Source organism: Bombina bombina, chromosome 4, assembly GCF_027579735.1.
Source record: "Bombina bombina isolate aBomBom1 chromosome 4, aBomBom1.pri, whole genome shotgun sequence".
Taxonomy (NCBI): domain Eukaryota; kingdom Metazoa; phylum Chordata; class Amphibia; order Anura; family Bombinatoridae; genus Bombina; species Bombina bombina.
The window spans coordinates 769,357,640-769,374,755 of record NC_069502.1 but is presented as its reverse complement, the minus strand read 5'-3'; the positions used below and the strand labels follow the sequence as shown (position 1 = coordinate 769,374,755).

The following is a 17,116-nucleotide window of genomic DNA, read 5'->3' as shown; positions in this document are numbered from 1 at the left end:
GCTTAGATACAAGGTAATCACAGAGGTAAAAAAGTATATTACAGTGAAAACAGAATTTATGTTTACCTGATAAATAACTTTCTCCAACGGTGTGTCCGGTCCACGGCGTCATCCTTACTTGTGGGATATTCTCTTCCCCAACAGGAAATGGTAAAGAGCCCAGCAAAGCTGGTCACATGATCCCTCCTAGGCTCCGCCTACCCCAGTCATTCGACCGACGTACAGGAGGAAATATGCATAGGAGAAACCATATGATACCGTGGTGACTGTAGTTAGAAAAAATAATTCAACAGACCTGATTAAAAAAACCAGGGCGGGCCGTGGACCGGACACACTGTTGGAGAAAGTAATTTATCAGGTAAACATAAATTCTGTTTTCTCCAACATAGGTGTGTCCGGTCCACGGCGTCATCCTTACTTGTGGGAACCAATACCAAAGCTTTAGGACACGGATGAAGGGAGGGAGCAAATCAGGTCACCTAAATGGAAGGCACCACGGCTTGCAAAACCTTTCTCCCAAAAATAGCCTCCGAAGAAGCAAAAGTATCAAATTTGGCAAAAGTGTGCAGTGAAGACCAAGTCGCTGCCTTACATATCTGATCAACAGAAGCCTCGTTCTTGAAGGCCCATGTGGAAGCCACAGCCCTAGTGGAATGAGCTGTGATTCTTTCAGGAGGCTGCCGTCCGGCAGTCTCATAAGCCAATCGGATAATGCTTTTAAGCCAAAAAGAAAGAGAAGTTGCTTTTTGACCTCTCCTTTTACCAGAATAAACAACAAACAAAGAAGATGTTTGTCTGAAATCTTTAGTGGCCTCTAAATAGAATTTTAGAGCACGGACTACGTCCAAATTGTGTAACAAACGTTCCTTCTTTGAAACTGGATTCGGACACAAAGAAGGTACAACTATCTCCTGGTTAATATTTTTGTTGGAAACCACTTTCGGAAGAAAACCAGGCTTAGTACGCAAAACCACCTTATCTGCATGGAACACCAGATAGGGCGGAGAACACTGCAGAGCAGATAACTCTGAAACTCTTCTAGCAGAAGAAATTGCGACCAAAAACAAAACTTTCCAAGATAATAACTTAATATCTACGGAATGTAAGGGTTCAAATGGAACCCCTTGAAGAACTGAAAGAACTAGATTTAGACTCCAGGGAGGAGTCAAAGGTCTGTAAACAGGCTTGATTCTAACCAGAGCCTGAACAAACACTTGAACGTCTGGCACAGCTGCCAGCCTTTTGTGAAGTAGAACAGATAAAGCAGAGATCTGTCCCTTCAGAGAACTTGCAGATAATCCTTTCTCCAAACCTTCTTGTAGAAAGGATAGAATCTTAGGAATTTTTATCTTGTTCCATGGGAATCCTTTAGATTCACACCAACAGATATATTTTTTCCATATTTTATGGTAAATCTTTCTAGTTACAGGCTTTCTAGCCTGAATCAGAGTATCTATTACAGAATCTGAAAACCCACGCTTTGATAAAATCAAGCGTTCAATCTCCAAGCAGTCAGTTGGAGGGAAACCAGATTCGGATGTTCGAATGGACCTTGAACAAGAAGGTCCTGTCTCAAAGGTAGCTTCCATGGTGGAGCCGATGACATATTCACCAGGTCTGCATACCAAGTCCTGCGTGGCCACGCAGGAGCTATCAAGATCACTGAAGCCCTCTCCTGATTGATCCTGGCTACCAGCCTGGGAATGAGAGGAAACGGTGGGAATACATAAGCTAGGTTGAAGGTCCAAGGTGCTACTAGTGCATCCACTAGAGTTGCCTTGGGATCCCTGGATCTGGACCCATAACAAGGAACCTTGAAGTTCTGACGAGAGGCCATCAGATCCATGTCTGGAATGCCCCATAATTGAGTTATTTGGGCAAAGATTTCCGGATGGAGTTCCCACTCCCCCGGATGGAAAGTCTGACGACTCAGAAAATCCGCTTCCCAATTTTCCACTCCTGGGATGTGGATTGCAGACAAGTGGCAGGAGTGATCCTCCGCCCATTGAATTATCTTGGTCACTTCCTCCATCGCCAGGGAACTCCTTGTTCCCCCCTGATGGTTGATATATGCAACAGTCGTCATGTTGTCTGATTGAAACCTTATGAATTTGGCCTTTGCTAGATGAGGCCAAGCTTTGAGAGCATTGAATATCGCTCTCAGTTCCAGAATGTTTATCGGGAGAAGAGATTCTTCCCAAGACCACAGACCCTGAGCTTTCAGGGGCTCCCAGACCGCGCCCCAGCCCACCAGACTGGCGTCGGTCGTGACAATGACCCACTCTGGTCTGCGGAAGCTCATTCCCTGTGACAGGTTGTCCAGGATCAGCCACCAACGGAGTGAATCTCTGGTCCTTTGATCTACTTGAATCGTCGGAGACAAGTCTGTATAATCCCCATTCCACTGTCTGAGCATGCACAGTTGTAATGGTCTTAGATGAATTCGCGCAAAAGGAACTATGTCCATTGCTGCAACCATCAATCCTATTACTTCCATGCACTGCGCTATGGAAGGATGAAGAACAGAATGAAGTACTTGACAAGAGCTTAGAAGTTTTGATTTTCTGACCTCTGTCAGAAAAATCCTCATTTCTAAGGAATCTATTATTGTTCCCAAGAAGGGAACTCTTGTTGACGGGGACAGAGAACTTTTTTCTATGTTCACCTTCCATCCGTGAGATCTGAGAAAGGCTAGAACGATGTCCGTATGAGCCTTTGCTTTTGACAGAGACGACGCTTGAATCAGGATGTCGTCCAAGTAAGGTACTACTGCAATGCCCCTTGGTCTTAGAACCGCTAGAAGGGACCCTAGTACCTTTGTGAAAATTCTCGGAGCAGTGGCTAATCCGAATGGAAGTGCCACAAACTGGTAATGCTTGTCCAGAAAAGCGAACCTTAGGAACTGATGATGTTCCTTGTGGATAGGAATATGTAGGTACGCATCCTTTAAATCCACCGTGGTCATAAATTGACCTTCCTGGATGGTAGGAAGGATCATTCGAATGGTTTCCATTTTGAACGATGGAACCCTGAGAAATTTGTTTAGGATCTTGAGATCTAAAATTGGTCTGAATGTTCCCTCTTTTTTGGGAACTATCAACAGGTTGGAGTAAAACCCCATCCCTTGTTCTCCTATTGGAACTGGATGAATTACTCCCATCTTTAACAGGTCTTCTACACAATGTAAGAATGCCTGTCTTTTTATTTGGTTTGAAGATAATTGAGACCTGTGGAACCTTCCCCTTGGGGGTAGTTCCTTGAATTCCAGGAGATAACCCTGAGAAACTATTTCTAGTGCCCAAGGATCCTGAACATCTCTTGCCCAAGCCTGAGCAAAGAGAGAAAGTCTGCCCCCCACCAGATCCGGTCCCGGATCGGGGGCCATCCCTTCATGCTGTTTTGGTAGCAGTGGCAGGCTTCTTGGCCTGCTTACCCTTGTTCCAGCCTTGCATCGGTCTCCAGGCTGGTTTGGGTTGAGAAGTATTACCCTCTTGCTTAGAGGATGTAGAATTAGAGGCTGGTCCGTTTCTGCGAAAGGGACGAAAATTAGGCTTATTTTTAGCCTTAAAGGACCTATCCTGAGGAAGGGCGTGGCCCTTTCCCCCAGTGATGTCTGAAATAATCTCTTTCAAATCAGGACCAAACAGTGTTTTACCCTTGAAAGGGATGTTAAGCAATTTTGTCTTGGAAGACACATCCGCTGACCAAGACTTTAGCCAAAGCGCTCTGCGCGCCACGATAGCAAACCCTGAATTTTTCGCCGCTAATCTAGCTAATTGCAAAGCGGCATCTAAAATAAAAGAGTTAGCCAATTTAAGTGCTTGAACTCTGTCCATAACCTCCTCATACGAAGATTCTTTATTGAGCGACTTTTCTAGTTCTTCGAACCAGAAACACGCTGCTGTAGTGACAGGAACAATGCATGAAATTGGTTGTAGAAGGTAACCTTGCTGAACAAACATCTTTTTAAGCAAACCCTCTAATTTTTTATCCATAGGATCTTTGAAAGCACAACTATCTTCTATAGGAATAGTAGTGCGTTTGTTTAGAGTTGAAACCGCCCCCTCGACCTTGGGGACTGTCTGCCATAAGTCCTTTCTGGGGTCGACTATAGGAAATAATTTCTTAAATATAGGGGGAGGAACAAAAGGTATGCCGGGCCTTTCCCACTCCTTATTTACTATGTCCGCCACCCGCTTGGGTATAGGAAAAGCATCGGGGGGCACCGGAACCTCTAGGAACTTGTCCATCTTACATAATTTCTCTGGAATGACCAAATTGTCACAATCATCCAGAGTAGATAATACCTCCTTAAGCAGTGCGCGGAGATGTTCTAATTTAAATTTAAATGTTACAACATCAGGTTCAGCTTGTTGAGAAATTTTTCCTGAATCTGAAATTTCTCCCTCAGACAAAACCTCCCTCCTGGCCCCTTCAGATTGGTGTGAGGGTATGTCAGAAACGTTATCATCAGCGTCCTCTTGCTCTTCAGTGTTTAAAACAGAGCAATCGCGCTTTCTCTGATAAGTAGGCATTTTAGATAAAATATTAGCAATAGAATTATCCATAACAGCCGTTAATTGTTGCATGGTAATAAGTATTGGCGCACTAGATGTACTAGGGGCCTCTTGTGTGGGCAAAACTGGTGTAGACACAGAAGGGGATGATGCAGTACCATGCTTACTCCCCTCATTTGAAGAATCATCTTGGGCAATATTATTATCTGTGGCATCATTGTCCCTACTTTGTTTGGACACTATGTCACAATTATCACATATATTTAAATGGGGAGACACATTGGCTTTCATACATATAGAACATCGCTTATCTGATGGTTCAGACATGTTAAACAGGCTTAAACTTGTCAACAAAGCACAAAAAACGTTTTACAATAAAACCGTTACTGTCACTTTAAATTTTAAACAAAACACACTTTATTACTGAATATGCGAAAAAGCATGAAGGAATTGTTCAAAATTCACCAAAATTTCACCACAGTGTCTTAAAGCCTTAAAAGTATTGCACACCAAATTTGAAAGCTTTAACCCTTAAAATAACGGAACCGGAGCCGTTTTTACATTTAACCCCTATACAGTCCCAGGTATCTGCTTTGCTGAGACCCAACCAAGCCCAGAGGGGAATACGATACCAAATGACGCCTTCTATAAGCTTTTTCAGTGGTTCTTAGCTCCTCACACATGCATCTGCATGCCTTGCTTTCCAAAAACAACTGCGCATTAGTGGCGCGAAAATGAGGCTCTGCCTATGACTAGAGAAGGCCCCCATCTGAAAAAGGTGTCCATACAGTGCCTGCCGTTTTTTAACAACAATCCCCAAGATTATAATAACTATAAAGAGTTATAATCTGCCCAATATGCTTAGCAAAGTAATCGTTTTAGCCCAGAAAAATGTCTACCAGTTTTTTAAGCCCTTATAAAGCCCTTTATTCTTTACTTAATCTAAGAAAATGGCTTACCGGTCCCCATAGGGAAAATGACAGCCTTCCAGCATTACAAAGTCTTGTTAGAAATGTGGCCAGTCATACCTCAGGCAGAAAAGTCTGCCAACTGCTTCCCCCAACTGAAGTTACTTCATCTCAACAGTCCTGTGTGGAAACAGCAATCGATTTTAGTAACGTTTGCTAAAATCATCTTCCTCTTACAAACAGAAATCTTCATCTCTTTTCTGTTTCAGAGTAAATAGTACATACCAGCACTATTTTAAAATAACAAACACTTGATTGAAGAATAAAAACTACATTTAAACACCAAAAAACTCTTAACCATCTCCGTGGAGATGTTGCCGGTGCAACGGCAAAGAGAATGACTGGGGTAGGCGGAGCCTAGGAGGGATCATGTGACCAGCTTTGCTGGGCTCTTTGCCATTTCCTGTTGGGGAAGAGAATATCCCACAAGTAAGGATGACGCCGTGGACCGGACACACCTATGTTGGAGAAAGTAAATTTTAAGGAACAATATTAATGCCATAGATTCCAATTATACCGTTTTGTTTTAGTCGCTAAGTTTTTTTTTTTTTAATTCGTTATTTTTTATATTTTATACTTTCATCCCTTATACCGTCACGTATATTCCTCCGCCCCCTTTTAATTTCCTGCTTCTGTTATGTTACACGTAAGAGCAGTCCCCCGCTCTTACGTGTTCATCTGTGCGCATTCTTGTGAAGTTAAATTTATTGTGCTTCTAGACACGGAGTAAATTCAATGAGACACGCATGTGCAAATGAAGGTGGGGGCATAGAGTTTAATTTTCAGGCGCCACTGGGGGACCAATAGAAATAGTTAAAACGATATTCATCATCTGAAAATAAAGGGTTTTTTTGGAGGCAGGTGGAGGAACGGCGATATAGTGATCTGAATTCAAAGGTATGTGTATGTGATAAATATAGAATATTTCAAAAAATCATGAATTAAACTCAACTTATTTTGAGCTCTATTTTGCTTTGCGGCATAGAGGTGCAGGCAACTTTACATTCTCCTGTTGGTTATGCAAAACTGGGGAATGAATCATCTTTTTAAATAATAGCAACTCTGGCGTAGACTGTCCCTTTAAACTGAATTTCAAACTCAGAAGCAGATTTGATGTTATAGCATGTTAACCCTATCACTGCTGAGCCATTTCTCCTTTCTACACTCCAGTAATTTTTATGCATTTCCAATCTTTGCACTGAAACTCAGATTTCAATGATTTATCTCTGAGTTGCCCACACAAATACTTTATACAGATGAGGGTGAATTTTTAAAACAGTTTGACAATATTACCCAGTATGCCAATACAGAACACAAAATTAATTTTAAAAACAAAAGGTATTCTAAATTAATTTTTTGTTGCATGTCTGGCAAGTCATTATTTTCTAAACTTTATAAACATTTTGTGGCTACTCATATTCATCTTGGATGGTTTTGGCTTCCTTTTCGATGATATTCCAGTTCAATAAATGCACCACTGTTTGAATTAGTCGGAATATGTAGGAATATGATAAAAAAGAATACAATACCCCTCCCCCAACATTACAACCCACCACCCACACACCCCTACTCTAAAACCCACCCAATCCCCTCTTAAAAAAAACTAACACTAACCTCCTGAAGATCACCCTACCTTGAACCGTCTTCACCCAGCCGGGCACAAGTGGTCCTCCAGAGGGTCCGAAGTCTTTATCCGATCGGGGCAGAAGAGGTCCTCCAGACGGCAGAAGGCTTCATCCAGGCGGCATCCAGCAGAGATCTGGAGTGGAGTGCCAGTCCCCATCGGACTCCTAAGGGTAAGGAAAAGAAGGGGATGGTGGCACACGGCCGTGTGGGGCCTGTAAGTCTGTTAATTGTTTAGCTACAGGCTCAGGAGGTGGCTTATGGTCCGGATGGGCCTGAATCTTGGTGTGTGAGGACCAGGGATAATAGCAGTAAAACGGATGACGCAGTTCATCTGGGTGCTGCTATTAATAAGAATGATAGTGGGGTTTATGTGGTTGGTGGTTCCTGTGTGGAGAGTGGCTAAGCTGGGGTGTATGGGGGGGGGGAGGAAGAGATGGGGAATTGGAGGAGAGGGGGAATTGGAGGAAATGTTTGGGAAAGTAGAGGGGTTGTGGTCCATTCAAGGGGATATGGCCCTTTATTTAACTTCTTCATCTGGTGATGAATTTGCCCTCCCTCTCCTGAGGCGCAGGGTTTTAGGGCTAGGAGCCATCTGTATGGTGCAGCAGAGAGGGCTTCTTTTCTGCGCAAGGGCGTGAGTTTTGTGGGTGGTCCTTCTCTCAGGGCTGTGGGTGGTGGTGAGCATTTGTCATGTGATTATGTGTCTTGTTCAGAGGTGGAGGATTCACATGTACGGCCTGGTGTGCAGCCTGGCTTTTCTTATGATCAGCAAGATGTTGGTGACGGCCTGGAGATGGATTCCTTAGATCTCCATGGTTCTTGGATGGAGTCTATTCATATAGACCCTGATGACGGAGTCCCTTTGGCTGGGGGTCCTGGTTCTTCTGGTCAGATGCAGCAGCTGGGTACGCCCAAGTGGTGGCAGAGGGCCTGTTCCCAGTGGTGGCCAATTCAATACGGCCACTACTAGGGGTGTCAGGTCAGGTGATAGATGGCCGCATAGGCCTGGGGGACACTTGGGTGCGGGGAGAAGGAGATAGCATGGGCGGCCTGGGCCTGTGGTTGAAGGATATATTGGTAGTGGTGTGTCAGCCCCTAAGAGAGGAAAACAAGGTGCTATAGTTGGTGGTGCCAACCTGAGTAGGGGGAGACGTGGAAAGGGGTATATATTGACCCTGAATATGGTCTCAAGTGTCTCTTTTTTACAGAGTCGTGTACGGCAGCCTCCTCAGTCGAGGGGAACAGCAAGGGGTGAAGCTGCCGGAACATCTGGTGGAGAGGGAGTGGTCACAGAACAACGCAGGGCCCCAGTCCAGGGAAATGGTGGAGAGCGTCATCGGTGGTGTTCGTCAGGAGGGAGACACCCGAACAGGTGAGATACTTGCTGGGAATGTTAGAGGTGGGACATCTGTCTTGGGGTATGGTGGAGTGTCTGGCAGTGAGTCTGTGTCAGGAACGTTGTTGGCTGGTTTGCGGGAATTACTGGCAAAACTGGAGCGTTTGAGTGAGTCCCCCAGCGGCGAAAGTGTGGGTTCCTACAGTTACACCTATGTCAAGGGGCTTGTTGACAAAAGAGGCTTCAGGGCAGGTTTCAGTGAGCACGGATGCATCAGGTGGGTCTGGCAATACCCGAGGTCCTGGGGGATGTGGTGGTGGATGTGGGTAGTAGTAGTAGTAAGGCGACTGGGGGGTTGGAACTTAAGGTGGCTGAAACAGCGTTGTTGCGGTCTTGCCTTTGTTCCATAGGACCCTTGGGAATGCATTTGACGGCGGAAGTTAGGGAAAAGATTTTCAAGAGGGAATTTATTGAGCTATTCTCTCTTCTGCCCCTTGATCAGTTCTTTGAAATCCCTGAGGATTCCAAGAAGGATACAATTAAGAAGGAGGAGGCAGAGCAGAAGAAGCACTATAGGTAGTTGCCTAAGACGTTCACCAACTGGTTTCAGACATGCAAATGTCCTGTCTGGAAAGTTTCCTGAACAGGGCGCTGCAATGTTCTGCTATCTCAATGAAATAGCAGCAGCCCAGAAGACGTATGGGGGAATGGCTTGGTGGGCTTATGACGAGCAGTTTAGACAATGCTTTTCTGGGAAGCCTGATATGAAGTGGAACGATAGGGACATGGGGGTTATGGTTGAAGGTAACTCCTCTTAGAGCTGCTCAGCACTTTTCGGACGGGGGTCGGCGGTCAATCTTCGGGAGGGCCGTTGACTGCAGGTAAAAAAGGCTACTGTTTCACATTTAATGAGAAGATCTGTAAGTGGGGAGCGTTGTGCAAATGTTGACACGAATGTTCGGGATGCGGTGGATCCCACTCCTATCTCAAGTGCTTCCAGAGAGGTAAGCCTGGGGGAGGCCCCGATTCAGTTAAAAAAGTGGGTAACGCCGGTGAGGGTAAGCGCGATGGAGCCGTTGTTCGTCCGCTATGCTAAGAGGAAGGGAGAAAGCCGCGTTGTTACTCCATGGTTTCCAATTTGGATTTGTTATCCCTTCTCAAGGGGGACAGCAGAGTTTTAGGGGTCATTTGATATCGGCTAGGCAATGGCCTGAGGTGGTGAGAGAAAAAAGAAGGAGGTTGAATTGGATCGCATGGCAGGCCCCTTGTTAGAACTGCCTCTTGTTGATTTGCAGATTTTCCCATTGGGTGTGGTTCCTAAAAGGGAACAAGGAAAATTTTGTTTGATCCATCACTTATCTTTTCCAAAAGGTGGATCAGTCAATGATGCATTCCAGACGAATTGGCCTTGGTTAAGTATGCATCTTTCAATCAAGCTGTTCATTTGGTCAGGGATGCTGGTCATTCTGCATTGATGGCTAAAATAGATATTGAGGCTGCTTTTTGCTTGTTGCCTGTTCACCCTTCCTCGCATCATCTACTTGGTTGCTGTGTTGAGGGTTCTTATTTTGTGGACCTTTGTTTACCCATGGGATGTTCCATCTCGTGCTCCCTGTTTGAGTGCTTCAGCATGTTTCTTGAATGGATTATTTGCGTTTGATCTGGTTTCAAGTATGTTATACATTATCTTGACAACTTTTGTTGGCTTGGCTGTGTCTGAGATGTGTTGGATTTTGCGGGATGTTTGTTATCAGGTGGCGAGTGAGATGGGTGTGCCCATTGCTCATGAAAATTCTGAGGGACCGGTGATGACCCCCTGTTTTCTTGGTATCACCATAGATTCTATGCACATGGAATGTGGGCTGCCTCCCAAAAAAATTAATGATTTGGTTTTGGTTATTGATCGGGCTTTGGGATCCAAGAAAGTGACTTTGACGGATCTTTAGTCTCTATTGGGCAAGTTGAATTTTGCTTGCCGAATTATACCGATTGGGAAGGTTTTTTGCCGATGGCTGTCTTTGGCTAGGGCCGGAGTTCAACGACCACACCATTTCATGAGGTTGTCCCGGGAACTGAAAGATGATTTGAGGGTGTGGAAATTATTTCTTTGGGAGTTTAATGGTTCGGCTTTGATACAGGAAGTTAAGCTTTCTAATGAAGAGTTGGGGTTGGTAACTGATGCTGCGGGTGGACATGGTTTTGGGGTCTATTTTCAGGGGCATTGGTGTGTGGCTGCTTGGCCGGATTTATGGCGTGATTGTGACCTGATTCGAAACTTTGTTTTACTGGAATTATTCCCGATTGTGGTGGCTTTGTTTGTGTGGGAGGAGGCTTTGGTAAATAAATCTGGGGTTTTCTATACTAACAATATGGGTTGTTTCCACGCTGAACACTTTGTCTGCTTCCACATTGCCTGTGCTGAGACTGTTGAGATTGTTGGTATTCAAGTGCTTACGGTTGAATGTGTTTGTGTTTGTGAATAACGCTGATGCCTTATCAATTTTCAGTGACAGAGGTTTGGAAAGCTGGTGCCTCAGGCAGACTTGGTCGGATGTCAGTGTCCAGCCTACCTGTGGAAGCTTGAGGATTGACTGGAATAGTGAAGGATTCCTTGGCTCCAGGTACTTGGGAGTCTTATGCTAGAGTTTGGCGAGAGTGGGAAGTTTGGTTGTCTGAGTGTGGAATTTTGGAGAGGTCTGATGGTATCACTGACTGTTTGCTGGAATGGATGTGGAATTGAAAGTGTGGGAGAGTTATCCCTTCTGGGATGGACAAACGGTTAGTGGCCTTGGCTTTCCGTTTTAAGTTGTTGGGATTGAATGATGTTACTAAGAATTTTTGTGTTCGTCAGGTTCTGAAGGGTATTAAAAAAGGGGGTCGAGTTTCTGATCACAGAAGGTCCATTACTTTTTCATTGTTGGTGAGGATTTGTGGGGTTTTGCCGGATATTTGTTAGTCTCATTTTGAGGTGTGTCTTTTTCGGTTGGCTTTTGTTCTGGCCTTCTGTGCGTTTCGTATTTCAGAATTGGTGAGTAAGAATAGATGGTATTTTGGGGTTTGGGGGTGGCAGACGTTGTTATGTCTCGAGTTGAGCTTTTCTTGAGGCAGAGTAAAGCCGATCAGGTCGGAAAAGGCAGGTCTATCGTGCTGTTTCCTAGTGGCTTGGAAGTTTGCCCATGGGTATGTTTGGATAAATTTTTGTGACATCGGCCTCAAGTCTCAGGAGGAAGGTGAATAAGTTGGTGGGATCTTTTGTGCGGAGACTTGGGGATCCGTGCTTCATCATCCTGATTTGGAGGAGGTGGGTCGTGGGTAGTTTAATCTCCATGATGGGGTGCATCTGAATGATTTAGGGCCTGCAGCTCTTCATCCTTGATTTCAAGGAGGCTTTGTGCACTACCTATGGTGGTGGGACTGGGCTAATTGGTATCAGGCCAGTCGTTGGCAGGGGTGCTAGTTTGTTGCAGGACAGCGGGTATGGCCAATTGGAAGGTGTTAACTAAATTTGTATTCCCATGGGGTGGAATACTTGGCTACAAGTCTCAAGGGACAAGGGGGTCTCTTAGAGTCAGGTTTTTAAGAAGGCTAACGGACTCAATCCTTAGTAAGATTGTGTCCAGATAATTGACGGCCATACTTGTAAGGAATTTTGAACTAGCACCGCTTGCTCATAAGTTTACAAAAGTTGTTGTGTTTTACATTATGTTATTTGCACTAATTTATAAGGTTATTTAAATGATTTATTTAAATATTTAATAAAAGAGCTGTGGCTAATTTTATACCAAGAAACAAGTCTGGTGTCTTTATTATTAAAAGGTTTAAGGAAACTATTACATTCTGGTGGATTGTTAAGAGTTGGTTTTAAAAGGTAAAGGGCTGGAGATTGACGACTTAGAGGGTCAATGTTAAGGTGATATTTTCTTGTCAGTTTTTTACAGTTTTGCTGCATCACTTTCACATGATTTAGCATATGAGTATTATGTACCTTTTTAAGGCCAGGTTTGTACATACAAAAAATAAAAAAATAAAAAATAAATAATGTTTTAGCTAAACTTACGTATGGGGTCTAATTACAATCCTCTACAAAAGCTTTACTACTGATTTTTCAACACAATTCACCATTGAAGTCATTTGATCAGTTTTCGAAAGCATTGTGATTGACCCCTATATTTAAAACCATAGTTAAAATAAATAGAAATAATAAGTGGAGAAAACTATTGTACAGAAAATGTGTCATACATTTTAAAGAGTAAGTAAACAGAAAATAATTTAACCAAGCATTTGAAAGGTACCAGTAAAGAATAATTACTGTCATTTACTTCAAAATGTTAGCTGAAGCACCAAGTGTAACCCCCTTAAATGTCATGTTTACACTATATAATGGCCAACCCAATTCTGAGTTGTTGTTTTTTTAAATATCTTGAAGACAGACTGTACAGCCAATCAGATTCCAACCCCTTGATAGACTGTAATACAGAGGATACTCCGGCTGAATTAGAGGTGAACACTTCTCACATCTTTAAAATGTAAAACAAAAAGGGGAGCTGTAACCACTGGTCTTACAAATGATAACCAAAGTAATACAAACTTCACCAAGTATATGGAGATTTTCGTAGATAAATCATCTGATCAATGTTTATGTGATTGACCCCTAATTAAAATACATAAATAAATACATAGAATAAAGTGACGCTTAGCCCCCCTCTCCTATATTTTAGACCATTAATAAAAAAAATGGTACAATCTTAATAACTTTTTGTTGATATTTTACCATTGAAGTAGCAGTGATGATATCAGTAGAGAATCAATAAAAATAGAAAAATAAAATAGAAATGTTAAAATGATAATCCCTTACCCACACATGTTCTCCCATCCTCCAAGAACTGGTACCCCTCAAGGCACTCGCAGCGGAACGTTCCTGGTTGATTGTTACATATCGAATTGCTTCCACAAATGTTTTGTTGCTCCTGGCATTCATCAACATCTAGGGATTATAAATAAAGATAAATTCATAATTAAACTTTTATGATTCAGATGGAGCATGCAATTTTAATAACATTTTCAATTTACTATTATCTAATTTACTTAATTCTCTTATTATCCTTTGTTGAAAAGCATACCTAGGTAGGCTAAAGAATAGCACTGTTATTACTAGGAGCTAGCTACTGATTGGTAGCTGCATAGATTTGTCTTTTGTCATTGCCTCAACTGACGTGTCCAGCTAGCTCCCAGCATTGCATCACTGCTTCTTCAACAAAGGATACCAAGAGAATGAATCAAATTTGATAACAGATAGCCAATCCCATGGCTCCTAGATATGTATTTCTTGGATCCTAACTTTTTGCTTTATTCAAAATATAGAAATACCAGAAAACTGTGAAATTAAAAAAGATTTGTATCGTCCCATTGTGACCACTGTAAGTCACTCTCAATTATAATCAATAGAGCCTCATCTGTCTCGCAACTGTTCACTTCACACAGCATAAAACGATTTCCACTGTCAAGGATACTGGCATCATAAGAACAAACTAATTAAAGGAATATGAAACTCATTTTTTTTCATGATTCAGGTAGAGATAGAGAATACAATTTTTTACAACATAGCAATGCACATGGGTGAGCCAATCACACAAGTCATCTATGTGTAGCCACCTATCAGCAGGCACTTAGCCTATTTAGATATGCTTTTTAACAAAGGATATCAAGAGAAGTAATCAAATTAGATAAAAGAAGTAAATTGAAAAGTTGTTTAAAACATGCTTTTTCTATATCATGAAAAAAAAAACATTTTGGGTTTCATATCCCTTTAAACAAAACAAAACAAAACACCCTTTATAAAACAATGTACTTCACCGTGCTTCTTCAACTAGGGGTAGCTTAAACATTTTTGGGGATCCCCACAAGAATTGATAATGCTCTTTGAACAGGGAGACAAATGTCTTCAACTCTTCACACTAGCTTGTTCATAAAAAAAAAAATGAATGTAGTTTTTTTCTTTCTTTCTTTTTGAATTTGTCCAAAGGAAATTTCTCATGGGAAAATATATAAGTATGTGTATATGTGAGTGTGTGCGTATGTATATGTTTGTAAGTATGTATATATGTGAGTGTGTATGAATATGTATGTAAGTATGTGTATATGTGAGTGTTTGTGTATATGTATGTAAGTATGTGTATATGTGAGTGTGTATGAATATGTATGTAAGTATGTGTATATGTGAGTGTGTTTGTGTGTGTATGTATATGTATATAAGTATGTGTATATGTGAGTGTGTGTGTATATGTTTGTAAGTATGTGTATATGTGAGTGTGTATGAATATGTATGTAAGTATGTGTATATGTGAGTGTTTGTGTATATGTATGTATGTGTATATGTGAGTGTCTGTGTGTATGTATATGTATGTAAGTATGTGTATATGTGAGTGTGTTTGTGTGTATGTATATGTATGTAAGTATGTGGATATGTTAGTGTGTGTATATGTATGTATGTGTAAATGTGAGTGTGTGTGTATATGTATGTAAGTATGTGTATATGTGAGTGTGTGTATATGTATGTAAATATGTGTATATGTGAGTGTATGTATATGTTTGTAAGTATGTGTATATGTGAGTGTGTATGTATATGTATGTAAGTATGTGTATATGTGAGTGTGTGTGTATATGTATGTATGTGTATATGTGAGTGTGTGTGTATGTATGTATATGTATGTAAGTATGTGTATATGGGAGTGTGTGTATGTATATGTATGTACGTATGTGTATATGTTAGTGCGTGTATATGTATGTATGTGTAAATGTGAGTGTGTGTGTATATGTATGTAAGTATGTGAGTGAGTGTGTGTGTATGTATATGTATGTGTATATGTGAGTGTGTATGTATATGTATGTAAGTATGTGTATATATGAGTGTGTGTGTGCGTATATGTATGTAAGTATGTGTATATGTGAGTGTGTGTGTGCGTATATGTATGTATGTGTATATGTGAGTGTGTGTGTGTATGTATATGTACAGTATGTAAGTATGTGTATATGTGAGTGTGTATGTATATGTATGTAAGTATGTGTATATGTGAGTGTGTGTATGTATGTAAGTATGTGTATATGTGAGTGTGTGTGTATATGTAAGTAAGTATGTGTATGCATATGTATGCAAGTATGTGTATATGTGAGTGTGTGTGTATGTATATGTATGTAAGTATGTGTATATGTGAGTGTGTGTGTATATGTATGTAAGTATGTGTATATGTGAGTGTGTGTATATGTATGTAAGTATGTGTATGTATATGTATGTAAGTAAGTGTATATGTGAGTGTGTATGTATGTAAGTATCTGTATATGTGAGTATGTGTGTGTGTGTGTATATGTATGTAAGTATGTGTATATGTGAGTGTGTGTGTATATGTATGTATGTAAGTATGTGTATATGTGAGTGTGTGTGTATGTATATGTATGTAGGTATGTGTATATGTTAGTGTGCGTGTATATGTATGTAAGTATGTGTATATGTGAGTGTGTGTGTATATGTATGTAAGTATGTGTATATGTGAGTGTGTGTGTATATGTATGTATGTGTATATGTGAGTGTGTGTGTATGTATGTATATGTATGTAAGTATGTGTATATGGGAGTGTGTGTATGTATATGTATGTACGTATGTGTATATGTTAGTGCGTGTATATGTATGTATGTGTAAATGTGAGTGTGTGTGTATATGTATGTAAGTATGTGAGTGAGTGTGTGTGTATGTATATGTATGTGTATATGTGAGTGTGTATGTATATGTATGTAAGTATGTGTATATATGAGTGTGTGTGTGCGTATATGTATGTAAGTATGTGTATATGTGAGTGTGTGTGCGTATATGTATGTATGTGTATATGTGAGTGTGTGTGTGTGTATGTATATGTACAGTATGTAAGTATGTGTATATGTATGTATATGTATGTAAGTATGTGTATATGTGAGTGTGTGTATGTATGTATGTGTATATGTGAGTGTGTGTGTATATGTAAGTAAGTATGTGTATGCATATGTATGCAAGTATGTGTATATGTGAGTGTGTGTGTATGTATATGTATGTAAGTATGTGTATATGTGTGTGTGTGTATATGTATGTAAGTATGTGTATATGTGAGTGTGTGTATATGTATGTAAGTATGTGTATGTATATGTATGTAAGTATATATGTGAGTGTGTATGTATGTAAGTATCTGTATATGTGAGTATGTGTGTGTGTGTATATGTATGTAAGTATGTGTATATGTGAGTGTGTGTGTATATGTATGTATGTAAGTATGTGTATATGTGAGTGTGTGTGTATGTATATGTATGTAGGTATGTGTATATGTTAGTGTGTGTGTATATGTATGTAAGTATGTGTATATGTGAGTGTGTGTGTATATGTATGTAAGTATGTGTATATGTGAGTGTGTGTATGTATATGTATGTAGGTATGTGTATATGTTAGTGTGTGTGTGTATATGTATGTAAGTATGTTTATATGTGAGTGTGTGTGTATATGTATGTAAGTATGTGTATATGTGAGTGTGTGTGTATATGTATGTGAGTGTGTGTGTGTGTATGTATATGTATTTAAGTATGTGTATATGTGAGTGTATGTATATGTATGTAAGTATCTGTATATGTGAGTGTATGTATATTTCTGTAAG

The 17,116-nt window shown here is 40.9% G+C and overlaps 1 protein-coding gene across 1 annotated transcript in view; it reads right to left on the bottom strand.

Annotated features, from left to right (window-relative positions):
- NID1 (nidogen 1) overlaps positions 1–17,116 on the bottom strand; it is a 274,670-nt gene that overhangs the window by 88,442 nt on the left and 169,112 nt on the right. Inside the window, exon 10 of the mRNA XM_053711101.1 lies at positions 13,303–13,431. Within this exon, the coding sequence (XP_053567076.1) occupies positions 13,303–13,431 (129 nt within the window). The remainder of the gene's footprint in view (positions 1–13,302; positions 13,432–17,116) is intronic.